Raw genomic sequence first — 13,293 nt, 5'->3', positions numbered from 1 at the left:
GTTGAGGTATAGGATAGGATGGGTTGGACTCGATGATCTTGAAGGTCTCTTCCAACCTAGAAATTCTGTGATTCTGTGAATTCTCTGCAGAGTGTTGAATTCTCTGCAGAGTGTCTGCATTCTCCCTCAGGGCAGATGTGCACCCCCCCGACGGGCTCCCCACACCGAGCTCACCGGTGTCCATCTGCCAGACGTACACGGAGCCGTCGGAGCAGCCCACCACCAGGTAGTCATCGGACGGCCTCCACTTGATCACCTGGATTGGGAAGAGGTGCCGGGAGGCCAGCATGATGCACTTCTTCTCCCTGAGGCTCAGCAGACCCACGGAGTGATCGCTGGCAACAGAGCAAACGCAGTGCTGGACTCTGGCCTAGTGCAGGAAGAAAGAGAAAAAGCTTAGTCATAATTCAGAGTTAGTATTAAAAACATTTCCCCTGCTGGGAAATGGCCAAAAGCCTCTTTAATGCACAAAACTCAGGCACCTACATCCATGCTCAAACTCACTGAGGTCACTGGCAACAGAATTCCCTGATCAGAAATTCCCTTTGCACATCACAAAGAGAAAATGGGTATTAAATGGGTAAGCAAACCCCAGAGTTTTCAATCAACGACTTTGTCAATCAATGAGCTAAGTTTCAAAAGGCAAAACTGTCTCTAAACCCTATTGCAATAGGTTTAATAAAGCCCCTATTTTTCCACCTTTACAGAATTAAAGCATGGTGTTAGAAACCATAAATTACAGAAAAATGAAGCTCTTTTTTGTGCAGGAGCTGGGTCAATGACACATCCCCTGGATTCCCTTTCTGAAGGAGCACTGAGGTGCTGGAAGGGTTTATCCCAGAGAACTCACACTGCAGTTTTCTGGTGGAACCAGCAGCTGGGTGATCTCTCCGCCGTGCACACAGAAGATGTGTTTCATCTCTCCCGAGAAGATATCCCAGATGATGACGGAGAAATCCACCCCCCCTGAGATGAGGTACCTCTGGTCGTAGCGGGAGGACACCTGGTGAGGGTACAGCAAGCACGTCACCTTGTTCCGGTGGCCTCGCAGCGTCCGGTGCGGGGGCCAGCCTGGGGGAAAGAGAGGAAAACAGGAATTCACCAGACAATCCACTCCCAGGAGTTCGTCCTGCAACGCAGAGCCCCAAACCACCAATATCATGTTACATGGAACCCACAAACCCAACAGCAGCCCAAGCACAGCACACGGGTCCCACCAGGAACCCTGGCAGGTTTTTCCCACTGAGACTTCTACTGGCACGCCAGCAGTGCCAGGAGCAATCCTGGACAAGACAGGAGAAGCTCCCTTGCCTTATCTTGGGATATCCTTGGGATGCTCCTGCACCCCAAAACACCCAAAATGACCTCGCTGAGTGAACAGCTGAAGGCACTGCCAGCACAGAGAGATGCTGCAGGTTTGTGGGGTTCCTGCTGCTCCAGGAACAATCCTGGACAAGACAGGAGTGCTCCCTTGCCTTATCTTTGCTAACGCATCCCAAAACACCCAAAATGACCTCATTGAGTGAACAGCTGAAGGAATGCCAGCACAGAGTGATGCTGCAGATTTCTGGGGTTCCTGCTCCCTGTGCTGTATCTTGGTGCTCCCCTTGCAGCAGCTGCACGATGGCAGCAGGTTTGTGGGGTTCCTGCTGCTCCCTGTGCTGCACCTTGGTGCTCCCCCTGCAGCAGCTGCACGATGGCAGCAGGTTTGTGGGGTTCCTGCTGCTCCCTGTGCTGCCCCTTGGTGCTCCCCCTGCAGCAGCTGCACGATGGCAGCAGGTTTGTGGGGTTCCTGCTGCTCCCTGTGCTGCCCCTTGGTGCTCCCCCTGCAGCAGCTGCACGATGGCAGCAGGTTTGTGGGGTTCCTGCTGCTCCCTGTGCTGCCCCTTGGTGCTCCCCCTGCAGCAGCTGCACGATGGCAGCAGGTTTGTGGGGTTCCTGCTGCTCCCTGTGCTGCCCCTTGGTGCTCCCCCTGCAGCAGCTGCACGATGGCAGCAGGTTTGTGGGGTTCCTGCTGCTCCCTGTGCTGCCCCTTGGTGCTCCCCCTGCAGCAGCTGCACGATGGCAGCAGGTTTGTGGGGTTCCTGCTGCTCCCTGTGCTGCCCCTTGGTGCTCCCCCTGCAGCAGCTGCACGATGGCAGCAGGTTTGTGGGGTTCCTGCTGCTCCCTGTGCTGCCCCTTGGTGCTCCCCCTGCAGCAGCTGCACGATGGCAGCAGGTTTGTGGGGTTCCTGCTGCTCCCTGTGCTGCCCCTTGGTGCTCCCCCTGCAGCAGCTGCACGATGGCAGCAGGTTTGTGGGGTTCCTGCTGCTCCCTGTGCTGCCCCTTGGTGCTCCCCCTGCAGCAGCTGCACGATGGCAGCAGGTTTGTGGGGTTCCTGCTGCTCCCTGTGCTGCCCCTTGGTGCTCCCCCTGCAGCAGCTGCACGATGGCAGCAGGTTTGTGGGGTTCCTGCTGCTCCCTGTGCTGCCCCTTGGTGCTCCCCCTGCAGCAGCTGCACGATGGCAGCAGGTTTGTGGGGTTCCTGCTGCTCCCTGTGCTGCCCCTTGGTGCTCCCCCTGCAGCAGCTGCACGATGGCAGCAGGTTTGTGGGGTTCCTGCTGCTCCCTGTGCTGCCCCTTGGTGCTCCCCCTGCAGCAGCTGCACGATGGCAGTCTGCGTGGCCGGCACGATGACGATGCTGCCGTCCTCGCGGCCGCAGGCCAGCCGCCCGTGGGCCGGCATGTAGACGCTGGCGGTGACGCGCAGCGGCTCGCTGGCGTTGGCCACCATGCTCAGCTGGTCGATGATGCCCGCGGGCCGTGGGCTCAGCTGGTCAAAGGCCTCCTGCAGGGACCTGGACGTGGCTGTCTGCAGGCCTGGGGGAGAGGGGAAACGCCAGGGCTGAGCTGGAATTGGAGTTTAAGGTCTCCCCAACCCACCGAGGGATTCTCTGCTGGGAATGAAGTCACCACAAGGATGACGCTAATTAAGATTTTGGTAAGATGAAGGCACTACAACTCCTGCAAGGAGGTAACAATTAACCCCACTCCATGGGAGAACCAGCACGGATTTATCAGCACAAGCACAGGAAGATGTGGCCATGAACCAGGCACCTTTTGCACCCTCCTGCTGCTCCAGGGCGTCGGGCACGCTCCAGATGCACAGCCTCCCCGAGGAGTCCCCTTGGATCAACAGCCTGTAGGGAAACTCCCTCTGGCCGCAGAAGAAGCGAGTCACTGGAGGACAAATCAGGAGCTGTTGGAGAGAGAAGGAACAACCTCAGGCCACGCACACAGCACGTGCCCAGCCCCAGGCTGCCTGCCTTCCAAAGCAGGACAGAACCCAGCACAGCCCCCCAAAAAGCTCCAGAGACGCACCTGCTTCTCTGCTCTGTCCAGCACGCTGTACAGCAAAGGAGGAATCAAGTTCTCCACTGCCTTCCCCACGTCCCTGCGGAACGAGTCACTGGCTGGGAGGCAGCTGGGGGCAGCAACAAAGAGAGGAGATGATGAATTTATAATCATGGAGTTCCTTGCATTTACAGAGTGATTCCTACAGCAGGACTCGGCTGCTGCTCCCACCCTCATGCTCTGATGAGGGGAGGGCAAGGAAGGAGCTCCCACATGATTTATGGGGGAATATTCAAGATAAAACTCTCTCTCTACCCAGAACAAACAAATCTGCACACCATAAAGCTGTCAGAAAGAAAGTCTGTGATTTTACACTCGTCATTTTTAACCTCTTTGATGCCAAATTTTGAATTCATTTTATAGCTTTACATTTAAATGTCTTCCCTTACTGGACCGATATTTCAGTAGTTCTTCAAGAAATTCAATTCAAATCAATCAAAAACTAAATAAAGTGGGTATTTTTCTGTTGAGTACCTGGCTGGTAACTTATAGATGAAACTTTGTCCATCCTCTGTCCACACAATCACTTTATCAGCTGCCACAAAGTCCCCACCAGTCCAGGTCTGCTCATTCTCACTGGGCACTGAACATAAGAGGGAATAATCTCCAGCATCAAAGACCTGAGAGGAAACAGGAACAAAGGCTGTTGTTATTAACCAATTAACACATTAAAATGCCCAAGGTTGGGTTCAGTATCGCAGCATCATGGAATGGTTTGGGCTGGACCTTAAGGGCCATCTTGTTCCAAACCTGCGCCGCGGGCAGAGATTTGGATTAAATATCTAGAAATACATTAAATTGTGTGTATTTACATTAAAAACATGCATATTTCAATGCAGAGGTAGACTGGGAGTGCCTGCACCTGGATGTTTCCACGTGGTTTAGGCGAGGTTGCTGAGGGAGGAGGCCCCAGCTCGTGCCTTACCCTCCAGTACTTGGAGCACACGAGCAGGAGCGAGCGCTGCGTGAAGGTGCAGAAGGAAATGCTCTGGCAGTTCTCGCAGTAGATGGGCTTGGACTCCTCCTCAAACACCGGCGTGGTGTCCTGAGCAAACACAAGAGCTCTCAGCCCCCTGCTCCCTGCTCCCACGGCGCTCAGCAGCGTGCCAGGGCCCTCCTGGGCTCATTTCTGGGAAAACCCAAACCCCGGAGCGGGTTTGACTCCAAGCTCTCCTAGCAGGTCTGCAGGAGCACCTGGGGTCCTCTCTGGGCACTGGAGTCCCCAGGCTCCCTGGCAGCACAGACTGGTGCTGCTCACCTTGCAGGAAGCTGGAGCCAAGCAGATTCCACTCCCAAAGAGAAAGTGATTTTTCCTTAATTGATAAATGTATTTTACAAGAGGTTTCTGTGAGACCTGCCCTGAGACCTGGGGCAAATCTCCTTTTATTCATTAGTACCCAAGAAATGCCAAAGGACAGGGAGCTGGAGATAATCCCATATAATGAATATTCCTAAAAATGGTACGGTCTGCTCAGCACAATATTAACCCAAATCACTATACGGTACGAATTAAAAAAAAAAGAGTTGGAAAAACTGGAAATCGGTTCTCTGAGAAGTATTAGGAATTCTGGTGGCCACTTAAATCAGTAAAGGAGAATTCAGTCAGTTATTTTGCACTGGCAAAGGGGAAAATATCAGCAGCAGAATATGAGGAACAGACCCCTCCACCCCACTAACCCAGCAGGCTGTGCCTACCTGCATGCGACTGACTTCCGAGGTGATGATCCAGACCTTCAGGATGCCAGTCACGGACACAGCCACCACAGTGTCCTCTGGGAACACAAAATGAGCCTGAGGCACAGAGCTCCTCACCTGTGCACATCTGACACAAATGAAACCCTGACCCCAGCATTCCCGGAGCGTTCGCTTCCAAATGGATGTTAGTGTGAGGATGGAACAAGGAATAAGTGAAAGGCACCAGCAGGAAAGCCTTCCAGATTGCAGTTGTGCCAGCAATTTATTTGTTGTGGGGATAAGAGCTGAGCTTTCCCACGCCAGGATTTTGGGAATGCCCAGTTTACAACTGTCACACAAGAGAGAAGTCCTTTAGTCAGGATGTTCTCCTCAGTTTCCCCAAACCTCTCAGGAATTCCAGTCTCCACAACAGGAACACTTGTCTGCCAGGAACTGAATCAACACCAGTGAGCAGAACCAGCCCAGGCCGTGCTCAGGTGGCACTCCAGCCCGTGCCAGCAGGATTCCCAGAGGAGCTGTGCTGCCCCTGGACCCCTGGCAGTGCCCGAGGCCAGGCTGGCAGGGCTGGGAGCAGCTGGCACAGTGGAAGTGTCCCTGCCACCACAAACAATCACCTTGCGTCCTGTTGGAGCGGATGATGGCCATGGAGCTGATCCAGTCGGGAGAGATCTTGGATATCAGCGAGTAAAGCACCTCCAGGCTGGTTGCATCCACCACCAGGATTTCAGGATAATGCCCGTGGCACAGGAGCCGCCCTTCCCGCTGCGTGCCGACCGTGAACTGATAGAACTGCGGGGTGGGAGCAGGCCGAGCTCAGAGCCCAGCAGGACGGGCACGGAGCCCTGCTGGCCCCGGGGAGCCCCTCCCAGCCCCGCTGTGCTGTGCCAGCGCTCACCTGGATGCCCGTGTGTGCACACGCCAGCTTGGTGAACTCGATGCAGCGCCCGTCGTTCACATCCCACAGGCACATCTCCCTGGAACACAGGGCACCCATGGGAAACAGGCTGCATCGCACCCCGCACACCAGGGAGCCTCACTTGGGCTGGATTGGGGCACGTGTGTTTAGAGAAACCCAAAATCAGCCGGGCTTTCCAGCCCTCCTAAACCCACACAACCTCCTGCTCCCTACTACACAACCCGCAGGTTTGTAATATTACACACAAATGAGCAGCTATCCCCCCCTTCACAGTGCTTTTTCATTTAAAACTTCAAACTTCATCAGAACAGAATCTGTGAGGTGTTTTCTCCTTTCCCTCATACAGATAAATTCCTGAGGAAAAAACACATTTTGGTTTTAAACCCAATGGGAGGAGATGACTTAGTCCTGAAGGTGGAAACTCTAAATTTTGACACATTCTCCCCTCAAATTCCTTGCTAAAAGGTTATTTAGGCAAATAATTCCTTAGTTTTTGTGGATAAAAAATCTCTGTCTATTTGGAGTTCAATTGCACAAGAAATCCTTCCTGCTTCTACCACTTAACTGCTGCTCTCTGATTAATAAATAAAACCAATCAAAAAGTAAAATGTATTTGCTGAGGAATTTTCTCTTGAGGATAAAAATCAAACACAGCATTGAATATATGGAGAAACTGGGCACAAATTGCCATTATTGCAGTTCTGTACATAATAAACACTTAGAAACTCACCCACTCTCTGATGCACTCACTATATATTGCTTTTCACTGGAAGCTGAGGCCTTGGACAAACAAGTAACTGAGGCTGTATGACCAAAGAGCAGAGCTCTGGGATTGATCTGGGAGGAAGGAAAGAAAACAGGGAGCCAAAATCACACAGATGACCGGAATATCCATATCCCAGCTTTCTACTTCATGTGTTATATCTGCATTAATATGTGCACACAGGTTTAATTAACACAGCAGTGGATGCATCATCTCGGAAGACTTTCTGCTTCACACAGGAATAAGAATTTTTGGGGAAAAAGCATTTTGCAAACTCCTCTCAATACAAATCAGGAGCTGAATTTGGCTCAATTCAATTTAAATTGAGTTTGGCTGAATGAAAAAGATTGTGCTGCACATTAAGAGCTTCCCCACAAAATAAGGGGAGACTTCAGACCCCCTTCCAGTGCCAAAAGGGGCTCCAAGAGAGCAGGGAATGGAGTTCCAGGAAAAGGGGGAATATCCAGATGGGAGATTGGGAAGGAACTCCTTTTCACAGCACAATATTAAAGAGCTCAACCATAAAACAACTGCTTTACAGTAGCTCCAAGAGACTGGATTGAGTTTTAGAAGCTTCCTAGAGGAGCAGCAAGGAAGCCCAAGAGCCACAAGAGCTCTGCCAGCGCTGTGGGCAGGGCGGAGCAGCCGCCTGAGCGTGGCGAGAGGCAGGACAGGCCGAGGGGATGCCTCCATTACCTGCAGGTCGGGACCCAGGTCCCAGAGGCAGATCTGCCCGTCGTGGCAGCCGGTGACGATGACGGAGCCATCCACGAGCAGCAGGGAGGACACGCAGTGGGTCGGGGCGCGCCGGCCCCACAGCACGATGGGCAGCACCAGGCTGTTCCCGGCCATGGCCGCCGAGCGCCTGCAATCCCGACAGCGCAGCAACGTCAGCCACCTCCCGGCCTGCCCCCTTCCCTCGTGTCTTTGCCATCTTTGCCCCCCATGTTTCTACCATCTTGTCCCCTCCTGTCTCTGCCGTTCTGTCCCCTCATGGTTCCTGCCCTTTTTTCCCCTCGGGTTTCCCGCTATTTTCCCTTCATGTTTCCTGCCCTTTTAGCTGTCTTTTCCCCTCATGTTTCCTGCTCTTTTTCCCTTATGTTTTTGCTTTTTCTGTCACATTTCCTGCTCTTTTCCCCTCATGTTTCCTACTCTTTTTCCCTCACGTTTTTGCCATATTTTCCCTTCACGTTTCCCACCCTTTTCCCCTCAGGTTTCCCGCCGTTTTCCCCTCACGTTTTTCCCATTTCCCCCCCTCATGTTTCCTGCTCTTTTCCCCTCATGTTTTTGCAATCTTTTCCCCTCACATTTCCTGCTCTTTTATCCTCGTTTCCTGCTCTTTCCCCCTCAAGTTTCCTGCTCTTTTCCCCTCACATTTCCTACTCTTTTTCCCTCATGTTTTTGCCATCCTTTCCCCTCATGTTTCCCACCCTTTCCCCTTCATGTTTTTCTGTCTTTTCCCCTCACCTTTCCTGCTCTTTTCCCCTCATGTTTTCTACTCTTTTTCCCTCATGTTTTGCCATCTTTTGCCCTCACATTTCCTGCTTTTTCCCTCATTTTTTGTCATCTTTTCCCCTCATATTTCCTGCACTTTTCCCCCTCATGTTTCCTGCTCTTTTCCCCTCATATTTTTGCCATCTTTTTCCCTCACGTTTCCTCTCTTTTTCCCTCACGTTTTTGCCATCTTCTCCCCTCACATTTCCTGCTCTTTTCCCCCTCATGTTATTGCCATCTTTTCCCCTCATGTTTCCAGCCCTTTTCCCCTCATCTTTCCTGCTCTTTTCCCCCTCATGTTTCCTGCCCTTTTCCCCTCATGTTTCCTGCCCTTTTCCCCTCATGTTTCCTGCCCTTTTCCCCTCATGTTTCCTGCCCTTTTCCCCTCATGTTTCCTGCCCTTTTCCCCTCATGTTTCCTGCCCTTTTCCCCTCATGTTTCCTGCCCTTTTCCCCTCATGTTTCCTGCCCTTTTCCCCTCATGTTTCCTGCCCTTTTCCCCTCATGTTTCCTGCCCTTTTCCCCTCATGTTTCCTGCCCTTTTCCCCTCATGTTTCCTGCCCTTTTCCCCTCATGTTTCCTGCCCTTTTCCCCTCATGTTTCCTGCCCTTTTCCCCTCATGTTTCCCACCCTTTTCCCCTCATGTTTTTCTATCCTTTCCCCTCATGTTTCCAGCCCTTTTCCCCTCACCTTTCCTGCTCTTTTTCCCCTCATGTTTTCTACTCTTTTCCCCTCATGTTTCCTGCCCTTTTCCCCTCATGTTTCCCACCCTTTCCCCCTCATGTTTCCCACCCTTTCCCCCTCATGTTTCCCACCCTTTCCCCCTCATGTTTCCCACCCTTTCCCCCTCATGTTTCCCACCCTTTCCCCCTCATGTTTCCCACCCTTTCCCCCTCATGTTTCCCACCCTTTCCCCCTCATGTTTCCCACCCTTTCCCCCTCATGTTTCCCACCCTTTTCCCCTCAGGTTTCCCGCCGTTTTCCCCTCACGTTTTTCCCATTTCCCCCCCTCATGTTTCCTGCTCTTTTCCCCTCATGTTTTTGCAATCTTTTCCCCTCACATTTCCTGCTCTTTTATCCTCGTTTCCTGCTCTTTCCCCCTCAAGTTTCCTGCTCTTTTCCCCTCACATTTCCTACTCTTTTTCCCTCATGTTTTTGCCATCCTTTCCCCTCATGTTTCCCACCCTTTCCCCTTCATGTTTTTCTGTCTTTTCCCCTCACCTTTCCTGCTCTTTTCCCCTCATGTTTTCTACTCTTTTTCCCTCATGTTTTGCCATCTTTTGCCCTCACATTTCCTGCTTTTTCCCTCATTTTTTGTCATCTTTTCCCCTCATATTTCCTGCACTTTTCCCCCTCATGTTTCCTGCTCTTTTCCCCTCATATTTTTGCCATCTTTTTCCCTCACGTTTCCTCTCTTTTTCCCTCACGTTTTTGCCATCTTCTCCCCTCACATTTCCTGCTCTTTTCCCCCTCATGTTATTGCCATCTTTTCCCCTCATGTTTCCAGCCCTTTTCCCCTCATCTTTCCTGCTCTTTCTCCCCTCATGTTTTCTACTCTTTTCCCCTCATGTTTCCTGCCCTTTTCCCCTCATGTTTCCCACCCTTTCCCCCTCATGTTTCCCACCCTTTTCCCCTCATGTTTTTCTATCCTTTCCCCTCATGTTTCCTGCCCTTTTCCCCTCATGTTTCCCACCCTTTCCCCCTCATGTTTCCCACCCTTTTCCCCTCATGTTTTTCTATCCTTTCCCCTCATGTTTCCTGCCCTTTTCCCCTCATGTTTCCCACCCTTTCCCCCTCATGTTTCCCACCCTTTTCCCCTCATGTTTTTCTATCCTTTCCCCTCATGTTTCCTGCCCTTTTCCCCTCATGTTTCCCACCCTTTCCCCCTCATGTTTCCCACCCTTTTCCCCTCATGTTTTTCTATCCTTTCCCCTCATGTTTCCTGCCCTTTTCCCCTCATGTTTCTGCCATCTTTTCCCTCATGTTTCTACCATCTTGTCCCCTCCGGTCTCTGCTGTTCTGTCCCCTCATGGTTCCTGCCATTTTCCCCTCACATTTGGGAGGTCCCAGGATGCAGCAGATGGGGTGCAGCAGACAGACAGACAGACAGACAGAACCCCCAGGTATGAAGCAACGGTGCTGTTTATTTACATTATGGGGGTGGGAGGGAAGGCTGCAGTCCCCCAAAATCCAAAATATTATCCTTCAAACCAAGAGGGAGGGGAGTAAAAGGTCAGGGCCAAACAGCACATCCTTGTGCACACAAGGATTTTTGCCCAAATCCCTCTTCTTAGAGTAATTGTGAAGTTACCAATGTTTTAAGCCCTGAGGCTGAAGCAGTTTTTATACCCCTGATGTTATTATGTCCCTGCTACACAGACACATTCATGTTGGAATATGGAATATCCTGCCTCAGGTGAAATCAGCCTTGTATAATGCACTGGATCCTGGCCACTCTCCAGCAGGAAATAGGCCCAGCACTATCTTTACAGCAACCTTTTGGATATTCTGAACATATTGACACAAAAAACACAGTGGAATTTCGATTGTCCCTGGGCCAAAAAGGCCTCAATAACTGGGAATAGAAACTCAAGTTGTGGCAATAAAACCCACTTGAATTTGCACAAGATTTAAACCCCACAACAACCCTCTGTTTGTGGTAGCAACATTCCCTGCTTGCCCAGCACTTCCATGCTTTTAGAACTGAGGTTTTCTTATCGGTGAAAAGGTCGGGTTAAATTAATAACCAAACACTCCTTGTGGGTTATCTTGTGGAGGTTTATGCTCTGAACTCGCCCCAGTTCAAAGCAGAGCTCTGATTTAGAGGAGCAAACCACACCTGGCCCTGCAGAGTTAATTGTTATGCAATGCTGGATCAATTGCTCTGTCTGGAGCATCACAGCACAGAAAGAGAAATTAATTCAGCATTTTAAACAAACAAAGAGCTACGATTAAACCAGGCTTGATTTGCAGGGAAATCATCATAAAAACGGAATAAAGTGTCCAGATGCAACAGAACAAAATGCAAATATCAACAACAAGACCAAAACCACCCACAGCAAACAGAAATACCCTCTCAATTTCTGTGAGGAAGCAAACCAAAAATGACTAAAGCAGAGCTGAAAAACACCGATGAGCAACACAAAAATCCCCTCCCACTCCCCTGCTGTCCCACTGCTCCCAGTCCAGGGAACAAGCCAAGCGTTCCTGTGTCACCGAGCTGTCAAAAGCAGCTGCATTTTTTAATAAACACAGCAAATCCCCTGCTGGAGATCTGCACTTAACAATTCTGCATTTAGAGCCACTTCCAAACCCAGCCCGCTCTGAATAAAGGGAATTTACAGGAACATACAGGAGGATATTGCAACACAACATCAGCACACAGCCAACCCTAAGGGATCCCAGATTTTCCATGCACCTTATCAACCCCCTGACAGCCCCATCAGTGCTCAGAGTATTTCATGGCAAGGCTCTGGGAGAGAGAGGAAAAATCAAAACTACCTCTTTCCTTCCAGTTTTTGACTACGGCAGCGCAAGGCCTTCGTGCAAAACCTCCTTTTGAGGAAAAGCCACATTTTAATTCCCCGGGAATTCGGATTGCAGAGCCCCTGCCAGCACCAAAATCCCTTTTGGTCCGAAATGGGTCAATAATTCCACGTTTCTGACATCAGTGCTGAGGAGCAAATCAGCACTGGGCCCAAAAGCAGGCAGGGAATCACCCCTCAGCAATTCCCACCTTGCAGCCCCTCAGACCTGCCCCAATCCCTCGGCTTCCTCAGAAAAGGGAACTTGGAAACAGAAAATGGAGATGCCACGAGGGCAGCTCCTCCTGTTCACACTTCTGTCCTCCCAAAGCACAAAGATTATTCTGTTTTTCCATGCACACACACATCTATCTCACCATTTCCTTTACTTAAAATTTTCTAACACAAAACCTTGCCAATAACAACAAATACTGAAGAAATAATTCTAATCTTAGACACACAACAAATGCAGGGAAACACCTTCCCAAAGCCAGGATTTTTACAATATTTCAACAGAAATAAAATATTTAAACGAGGAAATGACCCCAAGGATGTGTTAGGGTGCCAGAACAATCCAGTGACCCTTTGAACGGCCCTGCCTGCAGGTGGGATTCAGGCCCAGGTAATAATCCCGGCTCAATTCCTATTTCAGTAAAGCCCCCAACCCCTTTCCAGTGCAAGGTATTAAACACTGAGTCCAAGACTCAACCCATTTCAACGAGCTGTCTACCAGAAACCCACCGGGTGGATTCTTACAGCCACAAAAACCCCCGGACAGAACAAAGGAAGAGGTAAACCAAAAGTAACTCCCTCCCAAACACTTGTATGTCCACTCAGGACAGAATTAATCCCAGGATATGCGTGCACACTGCAAAAATCAGCCCCCAAAATGCTAATAAATAGCACTAAATAATGTTCAATACAGCTGTGAATTGATGCATTTTAGGAAAACCTCATTATTTAAATTTAATGGCACATTAGACGTTGTAGCTGTCACTCAGGGATGGGGAGAAGGGACCACGGACAGAGGGGAATAAATGAGAACACCTTCCCCGGGCATGCAGGAGCGTCCAAACCCACACAGGGAGCAAAGCGCTAATTTGGGACCGGAGGCTGGCGTTAATTAACGCCTCTGGAAGCCTCCAAACTGTCCCAAAGGACAGTTATCCAAGGGACAGTTATCCAAAGGACAGTTATCCAAAGCGCTCCCAATCCCAGCCCTGGCTGCCAAGAGCACCGCGCAAAGGGAAACGAACCCGGGGGAGGCTGCGAGGCACAAAAGCTCGGCACTAAAAGGTGTTCAAGCCCCTAGAGCATCCATTCCTGTGGCAGCGATGGAAACCCCATCCTTTACCAACCCTGACGAGCTCCAAACCCCGTCCTGCTCCCCGGGCTACCGGGGCTCCCTGGGCTGCGGCCCGGCCGAGCCTCGGTGCCGGAGCGCGCGGCTCCCGCGCCTCCCGCTGCCGCCGTGCCGCCCCGCTCCGCGGGCGCACCTGCTCGGTGCCGGTG

General features: G+C 51.1%; 1 protein-coding gene across 1 annotated transcript in view; it reads right to left on the bottom strand.

Annotated features, from left to right (window-relative positions):
* WDR7 (WD repeat domain 7) overlaps nucleotides 1–13,270 on the bottom strand; it is a 39,660-nt gene extending 26,390 nt beyond the window's left edge. Inside the window, exons 1-14 of the mRNA XM_039708383.1 lie at nucleotides 13,140–13,270; nucleotides 7,461–7,629; nucleotides 6,732–6,838; nucleotides 5,981–6,059; nucleotides 5,700–5,874; nucleotides 5,086–5,162; nucleotides 4,316–4,435; nucleotides 3,865–4,010; nucleotides 3,358–3,460; nucleotides 3,094–3,235; nucleotides 2,612–2,856; nucleotides 1,366–1,369; nucleotides 851–1,071; nucleotides 175–370 (exon numbers count right to left, since the gene is read on the bottom strand). Coding sequence (XP_039564317.1) covers nucleotides 175–370; nucleotides 851–1,071; nucleotides 1,366–1,369; nucleotides 2,612–2,856; nucleotides 3,094–3,235; nucleotides 3,358–3,460; nucleotides 3,865–4,010; nucleotides 4,316–4,435; nucleotides 5,086–5,162; nucleotides 5,700–5,874; nucleotides 5,981–6,059; nucleotides 6,732–6,838; nucleotides 7,461–7,616 — 1,771 coding nt within the window. The 5' untranslated portion in view covers nucleotides 7,617–7,629; nucleotides 13,140–13,270. The remainder of the gene's footprint in view (nucleotides 1–174; nucleotides 371–850; nucleotides 1,072–1,365; nucleotides 1,370–2,611; nucleotides 2,857–3,093; nucleotides 3,236–3,357; nucleotides 3,461–3,864; nucleotides 4,011–4,315; nucleotides 4,436–5,085; nucleotides 5,163–5,699; nucleotides 5,875–5,980; nucleotides 6,060–6,731; nucleotides 6,839–7,460; nucleotides 7,630–13,139) is intronic.
* Nucleotides 13,271–13,293: the final 23 nt, after the last annotated feature.

Source organism: Passer montanus, unplaced genomic scaffold (genome assembly GCF_014805655.1).
Source record: "Passer montanus isolate IOZ18808 unplaced genomic scaffold, ASM1480565v1 scaffold200, whole genome shotgun sequence".
NCBI lineage: Eukaryota > Metazoa > Chordata > Aves > Passeriformes > Passeridae > Passer > Passer montanus.
This window is presented reverse-complemented; position numbering and strand designations above follow the sequence as displayed.